The sequence below is a fragment of the Carcharodon carcharias genome, chromosome 14, assembly GCF_017639515.1.
Source record: "Carcharodon carcharias isolate sCarCar2 chromosome 14, sCarCar2.pri, whole genome shotgun sequence".
Classification (NCBI taxonomy): Eukaryota; Metazoa; Chordata; class Chondrichthyes; order Lamniformes; family Lamnidae; genus Carcharodon; species Carcharodon carcharias.
The window spans coordinates 147562742-147585876 of record NC_054480.1 but is presented as its reverse complement, the minus strand read 5'-3'; the positions used below and the strand labels follow the sequence as shown (position 1 = coordinate 147585876).

The window sequence follows — 23135 nt, the reverse complement described above, 5'->3', positions numbered from 1 at the left end:
TAGTGTAATCATTCCATACATTGTAGTCAGGAATTCATTTTACTTAAAAAAAAAAGTGAGCATAATAAAGCAAACTGTGAATAAGTTAAATTCTGTAAATATGTTAATTATGCCAAACATGTTAAATGCGTCCAGTAACTGAATTGTATTAAATGCAATCAAAAAATTAATTGTGAAATTTAGTGAGAAAGAAATTTAAGTTTAGTAAATAATTAAATTTGAAATTAAATAATGGTGTATGTAATAAATATTTATGTATGTTTAATGCCAGATGATGGTTCCTGATGTTTTGTTTCAAAGGAATAAATATTATATGGAATATACCACTCTCAGTAGGAACCTCGTTCATTTTCAGTATCAAGAAAATACATTAAATGTGAAACTGAAACATAGGTTATGGAACTGGAGATATGCTGTGAACATGTTGCAGCTAATAATTCATTTCTTCTGTGAAGCTTTCAACAAATACATTACAGATTGCAGCAAATTTATTGGGGTCAACCTAATTACATTTCTTTGGACTGCTGGCTGAGTATGGCATCACCCGGTCACGGCTACATTACTACCTTATTTAGACACTTGTCATGGCAGAAGGAATGGGTGGAGCTTTATTCCTCACTCAAGTAAATCTTCCCCATTGATTTTTGAATGTTTAGTCAATTGGACATTTGTGCCAATTGGCAAGTTTTATGCCCTATGATCAAATACTTTCCCATGACCTGCAAACATGTCAGCACCAAAGAAAGAGGCTAGATTTACTTTTATTTATGTAGATAACTAAGTTTTATACTAAAGGCAATAAATTAAAATATTCAATAATGCATTGTGCAAACAACATCCTTGCACCAGATTTAAGTAAACTTTAAATTATGTACTATGTTCCTTTTTATAAAGGAGGCATAATTTCAAGGATTTTCATTTTCCACTCCTAACTTGAAAAACAACAAAAAAATTATTGCCATTTATATGAGACTTAAAATTTCTATTTAAATCTGGTGCCAGTCGCTTACATGTATTTGCATTTATTTTGTTTGGGAACAAGATAAAAATCAAAGTTAATTTTTTTTTTTTAAAATCACAGTTCCAACAAACATCAGAGCATGCCCTCTTCTCCTGTTCTGTGGTGGATGTGTTCTCACAATTGAACCAAAGTTTTGAAATCATTAAGAAGCTGGAGTGCCCTGATCCTCTGATTGTGGGACATTATATGAGAAGATTTGCCAAGGTAAAAGATGAGTGTTTGCTGGGAATGTGGGTGCAAAGACATCTGGTCAATGAATAAAAAATAGCTTTAAAGTCAAAATTCAGTTTTATTATCAGTCAAAATGCTTTTATATAACAAATTCCAAACTTTGAGACATATTAGTGTAAATTTTGTTACAATGGGTCCATCATTCTGCCAGATTGGTAGCAGTGCAAGCTTTGCATCTCTATCATATGTCCCTCATCCTCATATCTCCTATGGTCAGGGTCATTTTCTTGTTCATCGTGGGCTCCTGAATGATTCTCCTAGTGCCTATGACTCACCTGCTTCAGGTTGTTGGTGGGGTAGGCTGGGGGAGGTGATGGGGAGGGAAATTGTTGCAGCTCCTGCTGACGGACACCATGATCAGTGATCCCTGGGACTGTAATAATAAAACTATTTTTAAAAACAGTGTAACTTGCCAAATGTAGTCGATCACCCTCAATGTTCCATCAACATTCACCACACCCTGCCTTATAAATGTTGACACCCAGAATTGTTAAGGGCTTTAATGATGGCGGAATGTATCAGATATTTTATTTCCCTTATTTTCTATCATTTAAATGTGTCAGTAATGGGCAGACATATATATTCAACATTCGTGTCACTTCCAGGTGAAAGCTCCTGAAATGGAAAAGCCTGCAAGGAAGCTGGTGAAACAGTTTCCTGCCACAAAACAAGTGGGGCAAAAAAGTAGGGAAATATGGGATGTTATTTCTGGTAATATAATGAAAAGCTGTGATATTTTATTTAATTCATTAATGTGGGACCCAGAAAAAAATGATTGTTCTAACAGAGCATTGGGCTGTCTGACATCTGGCATTGCCCTACTCTATTAATGCAAAGAGTAGGCTAAGACTCTCTCATCAATAGTTCCTGTGGTGAACACATGATATGTTAATTACCTTGTGCTTTTTAAGCATCCTTTTCGCAAAAATACAAGGTGAACATTATATTAAAACAAGAAAATGTTAAGAAATTTTAAATAAGTTGCACTCTGGCTCAGCAGTTCAATATCTGCTATCTTCTGCCTTCTTTCTATATTTTTTAACAAAGACAAACCCTTGTGTTGCTCACAAAATTATTTTCTTTTTCAGACTATCAGCAATGTGCTACTGCAGTATGCTGAGATAATAGCTAAGGATTATGCATCATACTGTTCGAAGGAGAAAGTGGTAACCTATTGCTCCATATTATATATATGTTTACTGTAGTCTGCAAGTACCATAGAATAGATTGAAGTAATGTTGGTGAAACACAACAATCCTGGTAACATCCCTAAAGAGAAAGGGTGGATAAATGTTTTAGATGCAGTACTTTTGTTAGAACTGATGGCAGGTTTTTCACCCAAAATGCCAACTTGTACTTTCTCTTTACAAACACTAATCAGCCTGAAAGCACTGTGTTTATGTATGGCCTGGCTAATATTTATTCTTCAAACAACATCACTAAACACCAATTATCTGGTCATTATCACATTTCTGTCTGTGGGACCTTGCTCTGAGCACCTTGGTGCTGCATTTTCTACATTACAACAGTGATTCCTGTTCAAGAGTACTTGGTTGGCTGTAAAGCCCTTTGAGATGTCCTGAGGTTGTGAATAGTTCTATATAAATATAAATATAAAAGATTTTTTCTTTCTTTCCAACATTTCTGTTTTTATTTCAGATCTTCACTATTAGCAGTTTTTTTCTTTCATCTCTTGCCCAATACAGGTGCAGATGCTATCTGCCACTGTTCCATGTGGAAGGAACAGTTTGGTTGCTTTGCAAGTTTTAATCTTCCTTTTGATCTGCATGCATAAATAAATCCCACTTTACCACGTGTCAAAAACGTCTGTCATTTGTGGGCTCAAACAATATTCTTTCTTCCATGTCTCACATGCACCATTCCTACAACTTAAATCTGCCTTGCCTTTTTATTATTTGCCATTTTCTTACCTGTTATTGACCAGCTTCATTTTCTTTTATGTCCTTAATTATGTTCTTAATTTTCTCCACTCAAAAAGAAGGTTGTGGCAATAACAGGTTCTACAGCATGACAAAATGACAGCGCTGCTCTTTAGTCAGAAGAATGTAAAAGAAAATTAAGGAATCCCTTCTGCATTCCTCACTCGCTAGTTTACAAAAGTTCACAATGGAAACTTGCTAAAAATTCTCTTGCAAAACATTATGTGCCAGGGTAGTAAATACTTTAAAAGGTACAGAGAAGTTTAACTACCAAATATTGTTTCAGGAATGGAAAATGCAAAAGGCTACACAAAATCTATGGCCAGGATTTTCTGCTCCCTCCTGTGCCGGGCATCATGACGGGCAGGAAAATCAGTTTTACATCATCATTCAGCCAGTTTGCAATCGTCCGCTCCAGCCTTCAATGGCTGGCCACATTTCCCACTGTGGCAGGTCGGGAACATCATTTTAATACGTTTGTATATCATTATAAGGACTGCTCGCCAGAATCATCCCCCCACCACCGGATCAACAGGGCACATCGGTGTCCAATTAGACCGACGTTTCACAACAGCACATAAGCAACATGCACCTGGCGACCTGCACTTCGACATTCCCTCACCTACCTTGTATCGTGTAGCGCTCGTGGCAACTCAAACTCAGTGCCAGGCTTTGCGGTCAGCACCACATCACTTACAGGGGGTGTCACAGACTTGTCTTTACCTACCAGACCAGCGGTAAGGCAGGTGTAGCTTTTAATATGCTGCAGGGCAAGGCCTCCACTGGGGGACATAAGTGTGGAAGGTTGCGCAGACATATGGTTTGGGGGAGTGCAGGGAGGTAGCATCCTCTACATCAGGATAGGGAGAGACTATGTTACAGAATGACATAAGTGAGTTGACTGGGAGGATTGCTGACTGAAGAAGCACTTCAGTTTACATTGTTGAGCTTGCAAAGACTGTTGCTGTCCTGGCCTGGGGAGGTGTAAGGGGGAGGGCATGTCAGCCCAGTATCAGTCGTGCCCAGCATGTTGTGCACAGGACATGGTTACATCTCGTGCATTGGTCCAGGTGGTTTCTAGCATCATTCTGGGCTGCAGATGTCACACCCAGTCAGAGTAGAATTCTGCAGCCTATAGATGGGGAAAAGGTATTGTGGAGGCATTCAAAGGTGTTGGCGGGTGAGGGGCAGGGGTGTGTGTGTATATATTTCACTGTGCAAGTGGCCTCCAGATGGGGAGGGATGAGGCCCACATGGGGCATAGGTACATCTGTCTCAGAATATCCAGGGGGTAACAAGGCGATATCCACCACAATCATGATGGGATCAAGGAGTACAGGGGGAGGATTGAGAGGTCTTGGAGGGAGACAACGTTCAAACACTTTGATATATAGTTATTAAGATAATATACCTTCAACATAGACATTGTGCCCTCATGGCCAGCCCTGGCCCTTACAAACTCGAAAATGCTCAGACAACATGAAGCCCTCAAGGTTGTTGCTAATAAAGAGCACACTTCAGCTTTAGCACATCCTCGCTCCTGATTCCCTTAGCACTATTGAAAGGCTTTATTGACCCATCAAAAATCAACTAATGGAATTAGCATCACTGACCACAGTGAGTGTTTAGGTGAGGGGATGCTCAGCGCTGTATCCCTACATTGTGATGAGAGCCTTGTGTCCGTAATATAGACAACTACAAGGTGAGAAATGCTCAAGGTTGTGGCTACGAGTGCCAGGACAATAATGTGGCTGAGAGGAGCAGAGCTTTGGCACATTGAGGTGGCAAGGTACTGCCGCTTATTGTTGAACTTAGCAGATGCACACTTGGAAAGTTGGAAACTCTGCTGGATGACAGAGAGCACACGGAGTTCTATGATATATGACCCTTGCCCATGCATTAAGACATCTGTCCTTCGACACTACACCTTTAACTTTTTAATAATGCAGATGAGATGAGAGAACACCTCTGCCTCAATCTTACTCAGCCAAGAATGAACATGACATGATCCTGCAAAGCATGTGAACAAGGTTCCTTCCACAAGAACACTTTACATTAAGGACAAGGCATCATTGATGTCAGGAATGATCCGAGAATGGACACACACAGGTGATATGGAAACAGAATACATAGACAAGAGGCCCATGATGGTGACATCTGCGATAAGTGGCGGGGGAAGGACCATGGTGTCACACCTGATTGACAGCAACACAGCGCATCATAAAAAGGAGGCATATACAAAAGGAGATGTGAAATGGGTGTGATTCTATTTACATTTATGAATGTTATATACATGCCACCAATGTGCTCCTAATACTTTTTAACTTTCCTAACCCCACCGCTATATCTGGGTACACCCCTGACATCCACATCAGAGGCGGAGGCTGACTGCTACGCCCTGGTTTCCGTGATGACTTTGGTGGGTGTCCTGCTGTGGGACAGGTGGACCCTCCTCAGCCTGTAGAGCTGGAGCTAATAGGGTCACAGGAAGAGGGGACTGGGATTGGCTAGACATTCCCTTAGTCACCTGGGTAGATGGCTTCGGGGTGTCCAGCTGCTGGTCCTCCTCCCTATGAGTGCCCGACAGCCCCTGGCTGACTCTTTGAGGAGAAGGGGCAGCTGGAGTGAGATGGAGGTGCCTTTGCCCTCTCTCACGTAGCCACTGACGGATGCCACCAGTGCCTACAGTGATGGATTGCAGCTCCTGGCGCAGTACAGGACTAATGTCCTGGACCAAGGTTTCCATGACGATTGCCATCCTACCAGTGCTGACCCAGTGCTTTGGCATGCCGGTACTATCACCTCAGACTGAAGGCAGATGGACTTCTCCATCGTATGTTGAAAACAGAGGAATGCAGCTGACATCCCTTTCTGATATTCCCGTGATTGTTGCTCCACCAACTGCTTTAGGACCAACTCTGGAGGCTCATCATCTGACTAGGATTCCACAGATTCCTGGCTTCCAGCAGTCCTCTGAGTGTCGGCAACCACAGATGTCCCTGCCTCCGCCTGATGTGGACCAGATTCTGTGCTGTGCTTGATAGATTGTGACACCGAGGCTGCTCTAGAACTTGGTCCCACTGAGTTGTGTGTCTCTGCACTGCTGGAGGATGTGGGTGAGTGTTGTGACGAGTCTTCTATGGCGCTCTGTTCTCGTTCCTCATCTGAGATGTTGTTGGGGCTGGAGCTGAGGGCCTGGTTTGTGGAGGCTTTGGACACTTTCCAGAAGTGCCTATGAAAGAAAGTGGAGATAATTAGTGCATGGCAGATGACTCTAAAACAGGACAACGCACTCACAGTATCGTTGATGAAAGATGAGCTGGTGCAGGAGCCTCACTTGGGTGTACACAGTCTACGTCACCGTCACTGCAGGCAGGGTCCATGTCCTCTCTGTCCAGCTCAATAGCTTGGCTCTCCTAAGGAGTGAGGACCTTGATTTTGGTCACTCCACACCTGGTCTGAGACGTTACCCTCTGCTTGTCTGCGAGCTTGTCTTGCATAAAGACAGATGGAGAGTGTGAGCAGTGCTGCCACTACCTCCCAAGTCAAAGTGGTGAGATTGGTGAACCTCCTCCGGCCATCACAAGATAGAGGACATTGTGGCTGCCTCGACTGCGTCCAACAGGCATTCCAGAGAGGCGTCACTGAATAGCTGTCGTCTTCCCTTTTGGGGCCATCTCTCACATCCATAGCAGCCCTGGGCTGCAGACATTGAGAAAGCTGTGCACAGGTGCCATTTAATTATGCCACCCGGAGTGAGGAACTGGTGAGCTGACGGCGGGGCAGATGGATCAGAGGCCACCGCCAGTGATCCAACGTGTTTCTCGTGTGTCCATAAATAATGAGGTGGGAAGCGGATGATATGGACTGAAAATTTCACACTCGCCACTGCACATGGTGCACGGAGGGGAAAATTGGGCCCTATAACTCATTCATTGGCATCTCAGTATAATTTCACTAAATGTTTTTATGCACCAAGGAATGATTTAAGGAGAATCTAATAAGGCGTGCCTCATTAATCTGTTTGTCTCCAGCAGTTTGCCAATACTTTGCTGTCTCATGTTTCAGTAGGATCAAAATTTAGCACTTGACTAGATACCGATCACATCTGTGTCGCCCCTTGTGAGACCAGAAATCCAGGCCCCCCTTTATTTTGAAAATTACCCATTCAATTCTAGTTACTTGTGGGAGGCTGTAACTGTATAAGAATGCTGTTGCTTTATGTTTTGGATCAATGTTTTGTCTTGTGATATTGCCCTGAAAATAATCATTAATATTTTTATAGAATTTTGCAATTTTCCTTTTGTTTGTTTGAAATATTTGTTAGTGATACTCCCTTTAAAATAGTGTCACTATTCTTTGGTCAATAATTGTTTAATCCTTCAGAAATGCTCGCTAATTATATATTTTTTAAATGTATAATTCAGAAGAATTTTAAGATGCTTTTAGATGTCATTATGGCAAGTAGAAATTAATTACTATATAAACCTTTAAAATATATTACATTTGGTTTCACATTTATTTATATAGATATTTATATTTATATAGATATGTAGATATGATATTTATTCATATAGATTTTTTAAACATTTCTTTTCACTTGAAAATAAAAGGCTGTAACTGTATAAGAAAGCTAATAATAACATGTTGAACCTTTTGTAGCCATGTATTCTGATGAACAACATCCAACAGCTTCGAGTACAACTAGAGAAGATGTTTGAAGCGATGGGAGGAAAAGATGTGAGTCTTTAAAATTACAAATTTATTTTTACTTTTAAATGTTTTGAAGTTAATCATTCATCGAGTTATGTTAATTTTGATGCTGAATTTCCTTGATGCCTCCAGCACCTTACACTGCCAGAAAATAATGCCGTTCACTAGCTGCGGGGGGCAGCACAGAAATTCCCTTCATAAGATCATTTGCATATAAGCAGCTGCTTTGGGATAATTCACTTGTATAATAAAGGTGAGCAACAAACACCAGGAAATTTGAGTGCCATAACGGGCCGACACTGCGAGCTTCTGGCTTCAGCAGAACCCTACGACACTGACGTACAATGTTGTACCTCAGGTGCTTTCCTTCTTAGTTCTGGTCTTACAACACCATGGCATCTCCAAAGCATCGATGTTGGCAGCAATATGGCAATACAGGCATCACCTGAGCCCATGAAGCAAATGGGCAGAATGGTGAAGTTCCAGGTTATGGACCTCGAGTCAAAGTTTCTTAGGACTATGGTCCTATAAGCCTGGTAAGCTGTGGTACATGAAGGGTGGTGGCACTATTGGCTAACATCTTTAGCAGAGCAGAGCAGTGCAGGAAGAAATTCAGTGATTTACCAGATCTGGGTATGGCAAGGCAGTCACAATTATTTTCCCTTATTCCTTTCCCACCCTGCGTAAAACGACACTCTTCACCCTCTTAATGCAATCCCCTCACCCCACTCCACTTATAAGTACCTAATGATCGCAGAGTCTGCATATGGCTACACACTGCTCTCGCAAACAAAAGATGTTTTGCACAACCCCAAAACACCATTCTCCACCCCAGCAGATTCCCACCATACATCTCTCACTCCATCTCTTCCATTACACTCACCACACACTCTTTCACTGCTGGTCTTACCCTTATCTATTTAAGTAATTTCAGAAGAAATTGGTACATAATGCAAGGCCATTTGAGGAGCAACTGACAATGTCCCTCCTCCCCCACTGCCTTGGCGCCCCCTACTCCCCAATCCACTGTGAAGAGAAACTCCTGGCTCTTATGGGAAAACACATGTCATCTGCACCAAAGGTGAGTAACTCAGCAACTACAATGTTGTCCTACCAGCCTTAAGTGCATACACCCTCCATCCCCTGGCCCTCTCTTCCCAAGGAATTCGAGCTTACATCTCATAATCTCCTAAGCTTTTATGCAAACCTATCAAAACTACAGGGAGAGGGGTGTATGCATCTTTTGGCCTAGTACCTAATGAGATCGAAGAAAAGGTTAAAAGCCTTGGCAAATGGGAGAACGAAATCATCCCAGCCTGTCCACCTCTCGCCCAAGCCCCTCACCCAAACTGCTTTCTGTCTTACTCGTCACTGGCTTCCTCTTGCCCAACAGGAATTTATATAGTCATGGTGGGGAATTCCTGCCAGGCGAGTCACTCAGCATGATGGAACCAGCAGAATAGAAGGTTAATGAAGATGTGCAGAAGCAGAGGAGAAGGCTGCTCATTACTTCAGTGTTGTGGCATTCAGAGCTCATAGGTACTCGCCCCAATAAAAAAAAGTCTGAGGACATTTTGCCAGAATGTGTGGTAGTTGAAAGGTGTGGTTGGCTAGTTTACATTTTTCTTTTGTAGTAGCAACTATGAAGGCTTCTTGCCCCATGAAGGTAACAATGCAGCAAGTGGCAGCTACAACAGAGCCCCAGATGACAGTTGGCCAGGAAGCAGTGGGAGTTTCCATCTCCATAGGTGCATGAACTGCAGCAATAGAAGCAACTGGGGACAGAGTGCAGCGGAGTATTGATCACTGCTTTGACCACAGCCACTGTCGTTTCTTGGCTGGACAGACCTCATAGCTGCCATTAGACCAGCCATCCCGCTGACCAGTGGGGCTACAGATACAGGTCCCAGTGAAATGGCAGCAACATGACTCCTTGTGCCAGATACTGTCATCTCTCAGGACAGCAGCACATGCCAGAATTATTATGTTTTATTATATCTGCGTGTGGTTGTGTGCAACACAAGGCTCCCCAGGAGCAACCCCCAGAGATGTAGCTAACAGGAGCTTCCTCTCGGGAACCAACTGCCATGATTCAAGGTCCATCTCAGTCTGGTGGCCCTTCTGAGTATCTTGAGGGGCCAACCCAATTCTCCTGCTGAGGGAGACCTTAAACTCAGCACATGGACACAAATGCATTATGAGGGAAAAGGAGGAACCACAGTGATGAGAAAGAGTAGGTACTTTTTTTTATAAATTAATGTTTTGTTCAGAATACACTATGCAGTTATCATAAACTTGGTTATTTATGGTTATAATCATCTTTAAGGAAAGGGAGCCCTCATTTGATGTGGACTTTTGCACTGCAGGGATGCTTCCTGGCAAAGTCCTGTTGGACCACAGACGTCTATTCTGATGCCATCTGGCAGAGTGTGTAGAAGATGATAAAACTAAAGTGATGCCACCATAGTCAATCAATCTATGAAGAAATCTTGCAGAATCTGTGCTCTATGCCCTTGCTGTGGCAAATAAGAATACTGCCTGATCTATATCACAGATGAATGGCTTTACATGGGAATGTCTCCCCTTTCTATCCATACACATCAGTAGCTGTTTGGCTGGCATCGTCAATGCCAAATGCATGCCATCATGGCACCCTACAGTCTGAATGTTCCTTGGTTGATGCTGCACAGGTATCCAATGACAATGTAGAAGGGTCCAGAACCATTAAATTTGAGAGCTGCTGCCACTTTAATTGCCACAGGCAGATCAGTCTGGCTGCGGAGAAAATCTGCAGATCTTCATGCTGAAATTGGCAGTGATGTTCAATGACACCCTTGGAGAGACACATCTATTGTTGTATTGCTCCTCAAAAAGGTGGTCTCAAACTTATGTGGTTTCTATACATGATATAAGTCATACCCAGCGACCTTCTGTCCTCTGCCATGCTGCCCTACCATTCCGGGCCTAGCCATGCTGCTGCTGCAACTCCTCCATTATGACAGCATGCCCCTGGGAAACTGTCCCTTGTCCAACGTCAATCTGAATGCGAGTGTTGGTGGTGAGGGATGTCAGGGATTTCACATATATTTTCAGGGGGAGGTCAAAAGCATGACGGTAAAATGAAGTGCAGGTTTTAGTGATTACAAAATGTGAAGGAAGTTTAAAAATAGTTCCTTGGAAACCTGTAATCAAAAGCTGAAGTAAGTACCCTTTGCAGCTTATCAACTCCTCACTTACACTTGTCTGTAAAGTTGCACCTGTATTTTTAGGATCTAAAGTAACACATTTGCAGCACTGTCACCCTCAGGAAACTTCCAACTGCTTGAATAATTAAGCTACAGAAATGTACCCTGAGGTGCTTTGATAGGGATTGCATGTGAGGAAATTTATGTTAGTGCAATAGCAGCACTTATGTGGCATAATGCACCAAAACACAGATTTCCCCTAATTAAGCACAATAAAATGGCAAAATTGTAGTGTCACTGCCAAAGATTGAGACTTCCGTCCCCTTTGCTTTATTTAATCCAATTTATTTTCATGTATTATCTCTTGAGTTCAAAATAGATGTATGGATCACAGCTTCTAAACAATTATTGTTTTAACCAAAAATAATGAGCCGGATCTTGGTGAACAGCGGCAATCGAAAATTCCCTCCTGTTGACACTGCTGCACATTTCTACCAGGACCTTCCAAGCTCAGCTCCCACAGAAATGTACAGTGCAGCATCCCTCAGGGAACTCCACTGAAGCCCAGTAGAGTCTGGAGGGAGAGTGGACACACCCCTTTTTTTACAGTGCTAGCTGCAGTATGGTATGCATAAAGGTCCAGTTTCAATGTTAGTGAATGAATGTTATGTGGATGGGTGAATGAATGAATGGGTAGGTAAGTGGGTGAGGTGGTGAGAGTTGGTAGTCAACTCAGAGGGATAGCCGGGTCTGTATGGGGTGCTGGTTGGGTTGGGGGGGGGGGGCTGGTTGCTTTCGTGGGAGGTGGCCAGGTGGTTGGAGAGGTGGTTGGGTAAGGTTGGGGGTAGTCGGTGGTCGGGAGTGTAGTCAGTGCGGTTAAGGGTAGTTGGTGGGTCGAGCAGGGTGGCAATTGGGGGATCAATTATGTGGCTCCCCAGCTGAAAGACTAGGTTTTAAATCTGTCTAGCATTTCCTGGGTACTGCCCAGCTAAGTACTGTGGTCTGTCCAAAGTCTCTGGCTGGGGTTTTCCTGCCCCACTGTGGCCGGCCAGCCAGGAGTCCATTGACTTTCAACGGGACCAGATAATCTCAGCAGCGGGTGGGGCTGGAAACTCCTGCCCTCTGACTCTACCACTGAGCCGGAGATGTTCACAGAGGTTTCCAGGGCCGGGGAATTGCACATCGGGAGTTTAAACTTCCTGGGAAATTCCCACCTAGGTCTACACGTCAGGATTTCCACAAGGTCTGGATGCACATCTTCAGCCATACGCCTGGTCTCCGATGATCTGAAGACCGGAAGATTTGGGCTATTTTTATGAAACTTGAAAAAAGTTCTTGTTTAGGTTCCCTGTGTATTAATATCGGAATAGAAATAGGAAAAAACTGTGGAAGCTTTAGGTGCTATTTTGTTACATAAAAAATAAACACTGTCTCCTTCAAGGCTGAATTTACTTCACAGTTACAGCTACTGAAAATGCATCACACTTCATGTTCACACACAGCCATTTGCTTCTGAGATGGAGTGCTCACATATGTCAAGAGTTGTAACTATTAGTAATGAGCTTGGTGATTTTTTAATTTCTATAATATGGTATTAGTTTGTCATTCAAGAGGAGCATTGATATGTATAATTTAGTGGTTCCCTTCCTGTTCATGGAGATAAATCGTCACTCTGAGCTTATACGCACTCCAGCTTCATATTGGTCTGTGGTTCAATTGTGCACTTATGAAAAAAAAAATGAGCATGTAATAAAAGGTTGGACAAGAAAAAAAATTATTGACCCATCTTGTTTTTGCTTCTGGCCCTCTACAATCTTTTCTTTTAAATTCTCCACTCATTTCCTCTCCCCTCCGCCATGTTCAGCTTGGCTAGTGGTTTTTCTGAATAACGGCAGTGTTTACAATGAATACCCATTTGCATTTTCAGTTGAATGCCGAGGCCAGTGACATTTTGAAAGAGCTACAGATAAAACTCAATAATGTGTTGGATGATCTTAGCAGAGTGTTTGCACTAAGGTAAGAATTTCAACATGCTTATAGTATTTAAAACTTCTGCAATTAAATACAGTCATGCATTGGCCACTTTTTATCAGAAGAAGGTACTTCATTACAGTGGTGTTCTGACACCTGTACTGCACCAGAGGCTGTGCTAGGGCTAGACAATACAATGTGTAGCGATAGTAATTTTGATATTGATCACTTTGAAAAACTGTTTTTATAACGAGCATAAATTTTTAAATGTTGTCTACCAGGTAATGCATCCAGAGAGTTAATAACAGTTTCATTGGGACAAGCAATTCTCATTTATTTTAATTAAAATGACTCTCAATATATATGTTTCATTTGCAGTTTAACCATTACAAATAAAATTAATGACAAATCACAAAAGATAGCAGAGCTTAAATGTACAGTGTTTTGCATCTTTATCTTGGCTTGCTTTAGAGTATGATTTAGTTTTAATGTCACGCTTGATTCTTGTTTGGTACTTTTCAGTTTTCAGCCTCACATTGAGGAATGTGTGAAGCAGATGGGAGATATTCTCAGCCAGGTGAAAGGAACAGGAAATGTCCCTGCCAGCGCTTGCAACAGTGTGGCTCAGGATGCTGACAATGTTCTCCAACCACTCATGGACCTGCTGGATAGCAAGTTAGTCAGTTTTCTACATTTTTAATTTAGAACATTTATTGAGTACATTATTGACTCTTTGAGAGGGTAGAGTTAAATCCTATTCATCTGCTTTCAAAATGACTGCATAGGTGAAAGACCCAATTTTTGTCTTCATAAAATCAATGGAAACAAAAGTCAGGAGAGGTGTAGAACAGGTGGGCCAAGGTGAAGTTGCCAATTTTGTACTATTACCAAAGGTCAAAATTCCCCTTTAACTGGGTGTAGTGGAAGAAAGATGTCACACCATGGGCGGAATCATCCCAAATTTGCACTTAACACAGTAATGGGCATGAAAAAAGATGTTTTACCCGCCGGCCCAAATGGCGGGTTTCCAGGTTTTCACGCTGTATCGTCCCCTCCCCACCTCATAATTATGCAGTCACGGGAAACACACTGGATCGCAGGCTGGTGACCTCTGATTGGCCCACCACACCATTACCTCGCCGCTTCCTCACTCCAGGCGCAGTATTTAAAATGCATTTGCGCACACACTTCTCAGAGCTTGCAGCCCAGGACCACTCTGGTGAAGTCATGGCCCCAAAAGCCAGACAGATTGCAGCCTCCCGATTCAGCATCCCTGAATGCCTTCTAGATGCTGTGGAGGCTCACTGTGAAGTCCTCCACATCCCCTGCCCGCTCTGACCGCAGGAGGCCCATCAGTCTCACCACTCTGGCTTGGGAGGTGATGGCAGAGGTGGTCAGTGCCAACGCTGCGCACAAGAGGTTGGCTATCCAGTGCAGAAAACGGATGAATGATCACATCCATGCCACCAGGGTAGGTCAAACATCTCATCACTCCCAACTCACCCACTCACAAGCCCAACTCACCCACTCACTGGCATCTCACTCACTGCCAGCTCGAGGGACAACACCACTCACTCTCTCACACACACACCCTCCCATCTTTATCTGGCCTCATCTCCTCTGGAGTTAGCCTTCTCATCCCGTCCATGGGCAGGATTTTACATTCCACGTGCGAGCACACGTCCAACCCCGATTGTCCCAACGTCATCACGGACTCACAGGATATTTCAATCGGTGGGGGGGGGTGCACGGGAGTCAGCAGCATGCCCACGGACGATTACGAGGCCTATTAAGGCCCTTAATCAAACCTATTTTTCGCTGCCCATCAAACCTTACAGTTGGCAGGAGAGCCAATCAGCCAGGCGGCCTTTTGATTTTTTAGCAAACCTCATCCACAGGTGGAATGAGGTTTCCACAATTAAATGAAAAATAAGTATAAATTTTTGGGCAGAGTTTTTATTCTATTTATGTTATTGTGAGTTAGCCACGTGTCCGGCCATTATTTTCAGATTTTGAAAATTTTATTTTTGATTTTAAAATGTTTCAGCTCCCTGAGGCAGCTGCCTGTGTATTTGCTCCTGGTGTATTTATTCTAATAGGTGTTGGCCCTGGCTCAGTGGTTAGCATTGTTACTTCCGAGTCAGAGCTTGGGGGGTTCAGATCCCACTCAAACATTTGAGTACAAAATCTAGGTTGACACTCCAGTGCAGTACTGAAGGAATGCTGCACTGTTAGAAGTGCTGTCTTTTGGATGAGGTATTAAACCAAGGTCTCATGTGGCCCCAAGGTGAGCACCAAAAACCCCATCACACCATTTCAAAAAGCAGCATAGTGTCCTAGTCAATACTTATTCTTCAGCCAACATCACTAAAACAACAGATGTTCTGATCATTATCACAGTACTCTTTATGGGCCTTGCTGTGCACAAATTGACTGCCACATTTTCCACATTACAAAAGTGACTACACCAAAAATTATTTAAATGGGGCCATGAGGTTGTGAAAGGTGCTATATAAATGCAAGTTCTTTATTTATTTATAGCAATTAGAGAATTAAACAACCTTACTATTCTCAAGTTGCTAAGCCAATCTGATTCCATGGGTAGAATTTTCCCCCTGTTGGGGGGGTTGTGCATGGGGCAGGCGGGAACCTGATCAGCGCTCCCGATCAGGTCCGCGCTGCCAGTTTATGTAGGCGGGCCAATTAAGGCCCACCCAGCGTGACGCGTACCTGGAAGTGCTGTGTGCCCCCTGTGCAGGCAGGTAGGGGGGGGTGGGTTCCTGAGGTGGGAGTGTGCTCTTCCCTGCATGCATGTAAAAAAGCACAGAAATCTCCCTCAGACACAGAGGTGTCTCAGGGAGATTAGTTTTAAGTTTTAACAGTTCAATAAAGCTTTGAAAAAATTTTTATGACATGTCCCCTCATGTGAAACTGTTACATGAGCTGGGACGTGTGCATCATTTTCAATAAAAATTTTTGAGAAAATGTAAAATCATTCATGAGACCTCATCCCACCCGTGGATGAGGGTCCACGAAAAATGCGAAGGCTGCCTGGGTTCTTCACCTGCCCCCCAACCTTAAGGTTGGACAGGCAGCTCCGTTAATTATTTTAATTGTTAGTTAAATGGCCTTAATAGGCCTTTGACAGTTCGGCGAGCACACAGCTGACTCGGCTGCACGCCTGCCGAACTGAAAATCCAAATGACACGCAGTGACGTCAGGACACATGCCAGACATCACCCTGCGTCATTTTAAGACTCAGCAAGTGGGGGCCACTTGTCGAGCCAAAGATTCTCCCCCACGTGATCTGTATCACCAAGATTGCCTACTTCCACTTCCCTAGTATTACATATACTCTCACCTGCCTCAGCCCATCGACTACTTTGTTATCTTCAGACTCCACTGTTCCAAAGCTCTCTAGGCTGGCTGCCCACCTTTAATCCCCCATAAACTTCAGCTATCCAAAACTCTTCTGCCCTATCTTAATGGATATCAAGCCCTGTTCAAACATCACCCCTTTTTCCCTGACCTACATTGGCTCATGGTCTGGCAGTGCCGCAAATTTAAAATTCTCATTCTTGTGTTCAAATTCATACCCTTCCCCCTCTATCTCTGTAACTTCCTCCAGCCCTACAAACCTCTAAGATCTCTGCACTCCTCCTCTGGTCTCCTGCCCAATGTCAGTTTATGCCACTGTACCCTTGGCGACCGTGCCTTCAACTGCCTGGGCCTTTAGTTCTGGAATTCCCTCCGTAAACTCCTCTGCTTCTCTACATCTCTCTCTAGCTTACAATACACCTTAAAACCTACTTCTTTGAAGTGTCTTGGAACATTTTTCTAAGCAGGCCCTAAATGAGTGCAAGTTGTAACAGTTGCTGGTTTGAATATCTGTGCAAGTGTTCTTCCTCTTCCAGTTTGACACTCTTTGCAAAGATCTGTGAGAAAACTGTGTTGAAGCGTGTCCTAAAAGAGTTATGGAGGATTGTAATGAACACAATGGAGAAAACTATTGTCTTACCACCTTTAACAGATCAAACGGTGAGTAGCAAGTTCTGAATTTAAACCTGTATTTCTGGCTTAGTGAACCTATGCAGCAAAATTATGTAGCAGAGCTGAAAAAATAACAGATTGATCCATCATGTCTGTAGAAAGATAAAGTGACCAATCATGTTGAGTTTTTTAAAAATTATATAACTTATATTATTCGTAATCTCTATACTTTGTAGTATCAAGTTGCCTAATATTTCAGCTTACTCATTATTATAATTCATGAAGAAGCTGCAGTAATTTAATAATAAAATATGTATAAAACAAAAACTCACCATATGGATTGGGCTGGTTGCCCTAATGCCTTCTAGTGTATGAGCTGAATTGGCGCATTGGTCAATGGAAGTGCTTGAAGAGTGCATTTTGTTCCAATCATTGTAGGCATTGCTTTTATTCACTAATGCTTGAAGTGTAATCAAAATAAAGTAACTGCGGGCTATTTCTCAGAGTTTGGTTTGGGTAGAGAAGTGGAAAAAGCAGTGCTGATTAAGTTAATTTCCACTAGATATCCTGATGACATTAAACATTTATCTGTATCTACATGGTAATTAAATATACCCTACCTTGCAAGAAAAAAGATTGTGCAGTTAGTAACAAAAATGTTAATATTAATTGCTTAGCTGCCAATAATTTAATATCCATGAAGACCTTTGACATTTTTTGCATCAAGAGATTTAGAATTTTGTTTGGAGTGCAGTATGGGCACTCATACAAAGTATGGTCTTTATTTTGTGTAAATCCATTTTTAATTAAACAATGTTTGAAAGGGCAAAAGATTTTTAAAAATTCAAATGCGTAACTGTGGTCTCTGACAATATTTTGCTGCCTTTTTTTAATAATTAAAACCTTCAGATCTTAGTCTATATGTTTTTTTTTAAATTTAACCAAAGGGCTTTAGTGTTAACAATTTTCATTAACAACATTGTAGCATCAATTGATTTGAAAATTGCATTAAACTAGAAAGTAACATGCTGATCTGATTATCATTTTCTTTAATCATTTTGCTCTCTGATAATGGCAGATGATTGTAAGTACAGCACTATGTGTCTGTCTGTCTGTCTGCTGTGCGTTCAGTAGAATCAGCCAGTATTTTTGTGTGTGGCTGCGCTGGTCAGTGTATGCTGCCACAAGCTGATGCACATGGCTGACTGATAAATAATAACTACCTCTGCTAGGCTCCCATACCTGAAATCTCCCTTGTTTTGTCAATTGAATGTTTGCTCCTTTTGGATTTAAAAAGTCTGTTAGAAGTGTGTTGTATGTTTACAGCTCAATGCTGGATGTGCATATCAAGCAAATGCCCATCTAAGTAAAAGCTAACTGCTTGTCTTTGTTGAAATGTTATTATGTGTATCAGTTGCTACCACTGTTGAATTAACAGCTGCAGTCTATGTGTTTTAAACCTGTTGGCTGATTCTTTTTTCTGCAAGAGATACCTAATCAGCAATACCATGCTGAAATGCACCTGCAGTCATATTTTGTTCATTGTTCATAATAAGAGCTGCTAACAATGATGCAGTATTCCAAAATTGTCTTCTCAATTTGGTTCAAATATGACATTGATAGTGAATAATAACTTTATATTATTCCAATGTTTTAACAATTAATTTCCGATAGAAATAAATACAACTATAACTTTTCTGATGCAGTCATCAGGAATGTTATCTTGAGCTGATGTAGCTGAAAAGCATAACCTATCCTTTCCCCCACCACATTTTTTAGAACCCTCGCCTGGTGAGGTACAATTCTGCAGGCCCTAGTAGCTCTCTGACACCTCAGCCAAGTGGGCATTTATCAGGTGTAAGTCTAGGTGGTGAGCATATATAAACTATCTGACACTGGAAGGATGCACAGTAAACTCAAAATAAAATCATAAGAAATGACGTAAAAATGTTTCGTCAAACACACACCATGAACAGTAAGTTCAAATGCTGGTGATAAAGTCAAATGAGAAGCCAAATATCATGTAGTACACATACATGTATAGGCATATAATAAAAGCAAAACACTGCAGATAATGGAAATCTGAAATAAAAACAGAAAATGCTGGAAAAATTCGGCAAGTCTGGCAGCAACGGTGGAGAGAGAAACAGAGTTAACGTTTCGAGTCTGAATGATTCTTCTTCAGAGCTAAAGAGAGGTAGAAATGTGATGGATTTTATACTGTTTAAGAGGGGATGGAGTAAAATAGGTCAGGGATAGGGAGGAGCTCAGGAGAGATTTGACAAAGCTGTCATGGACACAAGACAAAGCGAGTGTTACAATAGCCACTTGTGTATACTCATTTCGACTAAAATTAAATGCACCTTTAGCTGGAGATTTTAATTATGTTTAACTAATTTTTATTTATTTTAAGGGTATTATTTTCATAGGCCAGTAATTGTTTCATATAACAACTCTAACAGGGTCTTGTAGAGCAACTTGAATTTCTGAGAAATGTGAAGGACATGTTTTTGAATATTGTGCTCAAATTAATGTATCTCAGTTATTCAGCAGGTACCAGTAAAAACAATCAAGCATCTAACTTAGGCAAAAAGCTTCTAAAGCCTGATTCATTCACATGCGCCTTGCAGTATAGCTCATTAACCATAACGAAGATAGATTGATATTAATTCTTTATAAATTTAATATTACTACCTTTAACCCAATAATGAATATCACTACTATAAGACTCTGGCCCTTTAGGAGGATATCTTCAGACTGAATCACCCCTATTACAAATATTGGTTTAATTTTTTGTCATGATGCAAAAGAAATTTATCACAATGCATGAAGGATACACTTTATTGGCATTGCATTTCACTCAGTCAGCCAGAATTTGATGCTAAGCATTCATGTAGATTCATATAAACTTACATTAGGAAAATGTCAGCATTTCTGATCCAGGCTGCTAGATAAAGAAAGTTTTGCATGGCACTTAACCCAGGAGAAAACGGGAATGTTTTATTAGTTCTATTCCAGCAGTGCAAAAAAAGCATCAAAACTGGCTAGTTATGAAAAGTTGTAGATCGTGGGCAAGGAGATGCTGGAGAGACTCAGATTATACATTCCTCTCAGCATGTTATCTCTAAAAGGAAGGAATTAACTTGCAAGTATCCTCACAAAAGCCTATAACCTCTATTAGTAAGATTTATGTATTGTGTTAGAGAGTGTGACACCGGTCTGGATTTTGCTGTCAGTGGTGAAGGAACAGCACTCACTCACTCACCAGCACTCACCACTCACCTCATTGACAACTGCCCAACAGACTTGTTTTTCCAAGATTTCCAGTAATGTGGGGACTTTTCCAGTGTAGCATGTTTTACATGGAATCTGTGGCATCTGTGAACAGAGCAAGCAACAGCAATTGAAATACCCTCACCTAGGAATGCAGAGTCCAAACCAGAAAGTATAAAACAGGGAAGTATAAATAAGATTTAAATGATGCTATAAAAGCAAAAAAGAGATTGGGAAGTACAGATGGGATTAAGGATGAGAGATAAACAGGAAAAGATTTTTTCTAAAAATAACTATTATAAAATAATTTAATTTATTTTGTTAAATCTGCACCATTCATTTTCTTCTGAGAGAATGAGATTCTGCATCTGTAAAATGATGTTTTCAGGGCCACAGAGGTTGTTCAGCACTAATTACTACTTATTGCACCATTACAAACTCACTCAGTCCTAAATGCATCAGCTTTAACTTTTTCAGTCACAGAATCACACTGTGCAGAAGAGGCCCTTCGGCCCATCGAGTCTGCACCGACACATTAGAATCACCTGACCTACCTACCTAATCCCATTTACCAGCAGTTGGCCGATAGCCTTGATTGTTATGATGGGCCAAGTGCTCATCCAGGTACATTTTAAGGGATGTGAGGCAACCCGCCTCCACCACCCTCCCAGGCAGCGCATTCCAGACCGTCACCACCCTCTGGGTAAAAAAGTTTTTCCTCACATTCCCCCTAAACCTCCTGCCCCTCACCTTGTCGTCTTTAGTGTGGAACTAGTGAGTAAGTTCAAACCATTACACTGATTTCAATGCCGAGCCTTATTTACAAATCCTGGAATAATGTACCCTTAGGAGGATTGGGGTATTTCTGACAGCAACATCTGGATTTCTGTGCTTAACTGTGCAGGCGTGGATGCCAGGATTGCTGTCAGATTCACTCTGCAATAATAGTAGGTGCTAATAGCCTCGCCATTATTATTGTAGCAAGAACCAGGCAATAAATCACCCCTATGAATTATCAGTAATTTATCTTTACTATGACTAATAAAACAAAGAACAGCTATGGGAGTTTCTGGCTTTAGAAGCTTTTTGGCAATGTAGATTTTGATTGGCTGTTACATTATCTGCAGGGTTGAAGATGACACTATGCATAATTTCTGCATAATTTCACAAGCAGAATCAGAAGTGGAACTGTGTATTTGGTTCCTTCTGATGCTTGCTGGCAGAAGGTTTATAAAGGGGTCTAAACACAGCATTGGAGATTTTGTCAAGTTAAATGCAGGAAGGCAGGAAGGTCATAGGACTTTTGCCTTATTGTCTTGCTTTATAGCTTATTGAGTTATTTTTTATATAGGGGAGAAGATTTAAGTTTCTGAGTTTGTTTCATTTTTGCCAACTCACAATAAATGATGAAAATACACCAGCTGAACAGTCAAAGCCAACTTTCAGGCCCCAGCAGACTTGACGAGAGTGCTTTATGTCTTTCCACCTAAGAGACAATGATGTCCTGCTAAGTGTTTTTTTATCTTTGTCCTTCAGGAAAAAAGCTTAACCAAAGGACAATACATCTTTCCCAGAATGATGATATATTTTTTCATTCTTCATGAAGTTACAAAACCTATTGTTATGTTTTTGGTCAGATATAACAATTGGATTGTATTAGTTCATTATCTTTTAACCAATACTTATGAAACATGAGATTAAACTTTCTCCTGACTGAATGGATTTCAGTCTGATGCATAATTAATGGCCATATATGGAATCATTTGGGAAAGTTTTATCATTATACCAATTATACCAAAAGAAGAGATTAAAGCAAAATTGAAAGACATGATAGTGTTGGAACTAACAAATATCAGTCTTGGCTGAGTGTTTGTCTTCTTGCCTTTCAAATAGAGCCAGGGTTCAATGGCACTCCAGAGACTAGAGCCATGTTCTAGGCTGGCATTTCATTGCAGTACTGAGGAACTAGGAAGTGCCATCTTTCAAATGAGTCATTGGCCAGGATTCTGTTGGGCTGACCGGGGTCTCACCCACCGGTGGGAGAATGGTCAGGGAACTGCCGTCAGTTCCATGGGCACTTAAGTGGCCAGCGTCCAGTGCCAGCCTTCCCCATGATTGAGGTCCCCAGTGGCGGAAGCCCTATCTGCCGAGAGCCGCCAGCCAAGCAGAGGCCAACAGCTCCTCAAGCTGGTGACACTGCATTCACCAGAGGCCCAGGATCACTGTGGGTGGGATCCAAGACCAAAAGTGAGTGAAGGCGGAATGGGGATCACAGAGTGGGGGTTATAGGAGGGGGTCAGAGGGGCAGGCTTTTAATGATGCTTTAATGACCTCGATCGGACACATAGCGCATGGTAGCGAGGGTCCTTATCACCCCCCACCCGCAACCCCCCCCCCCCCATCTCCCCCCGACCCACCACCACCACCACCACCACCCCGCTGCCCCCCAGAAGGTCACTGGCAAACTTGACAAGGTTTGCTGGTCAGCCCTCCGAGGGTGTGGGAAAGCCATGTGGCCTCGCACTAAATTGTGGTGGGCTTTGGGATAATGGATGTCAATTAGCTTATTAATGAGCCTAATTGACATCCCATTGCCAGCAACTGGGAATCCCATGTCAGCTCCTTCCAATTAATTGGGGGAGGTTTTGCCACCGAGAGACTGCAGGCCTCTCCTCGATTAAGCAGCCATGTTTCCTGCCAGTTTGGGCTGCATTAAAGCTAGCCCTTTAAATTGAGGCCCTGAATACCTTCATAAAAGATTCTATGGTAAAGAAGAACAAGGGGTTTTCCCAGTGTTCTAGACAAAATTTA

At 42.0% G+C, this 23135-nt stretch overlaps 1 protein-coding gene across 1 annotated transcript in view; it reads left to right on the top strand.

Annotated features, from left to right (window-relative positions):
- LOC121287635 (protein unc-13 homolog A-like) overlaps nucleotides 1-23135 on the top strand; it is a 298606-nt gene that overhangs the window by 238990 nt on the left and 36481 nt on the right. Inside the window, exons 27-32 of the mRNA XM_041205568.1 lie at nucleotides 1082-1225; nucleotides 2341-2418; nucleotides 7855-7932; nucleotides 13018-13106; nucleotides 13584-13736; nucleotides 16976-17099. Of these exons, the coding sequence (XP_041061502.1) occupies nucleotides 1082-1225; nucleotides 2341-2418; nucleotides 7855-7932; nucleotides 13018-13106; nucleotides 13584-13736; nucleotides 16976-17099 (666 nt within the window). The remainder of the gene's footprint in view (nucleotides 1-1081; nucleotides 1226-2340; nucleotides 2419-7854; nucleotides 7933-13017; nucleotides 13107-13583; nucleotides 13737-16975; nucleotides 17100-23135) is intronic.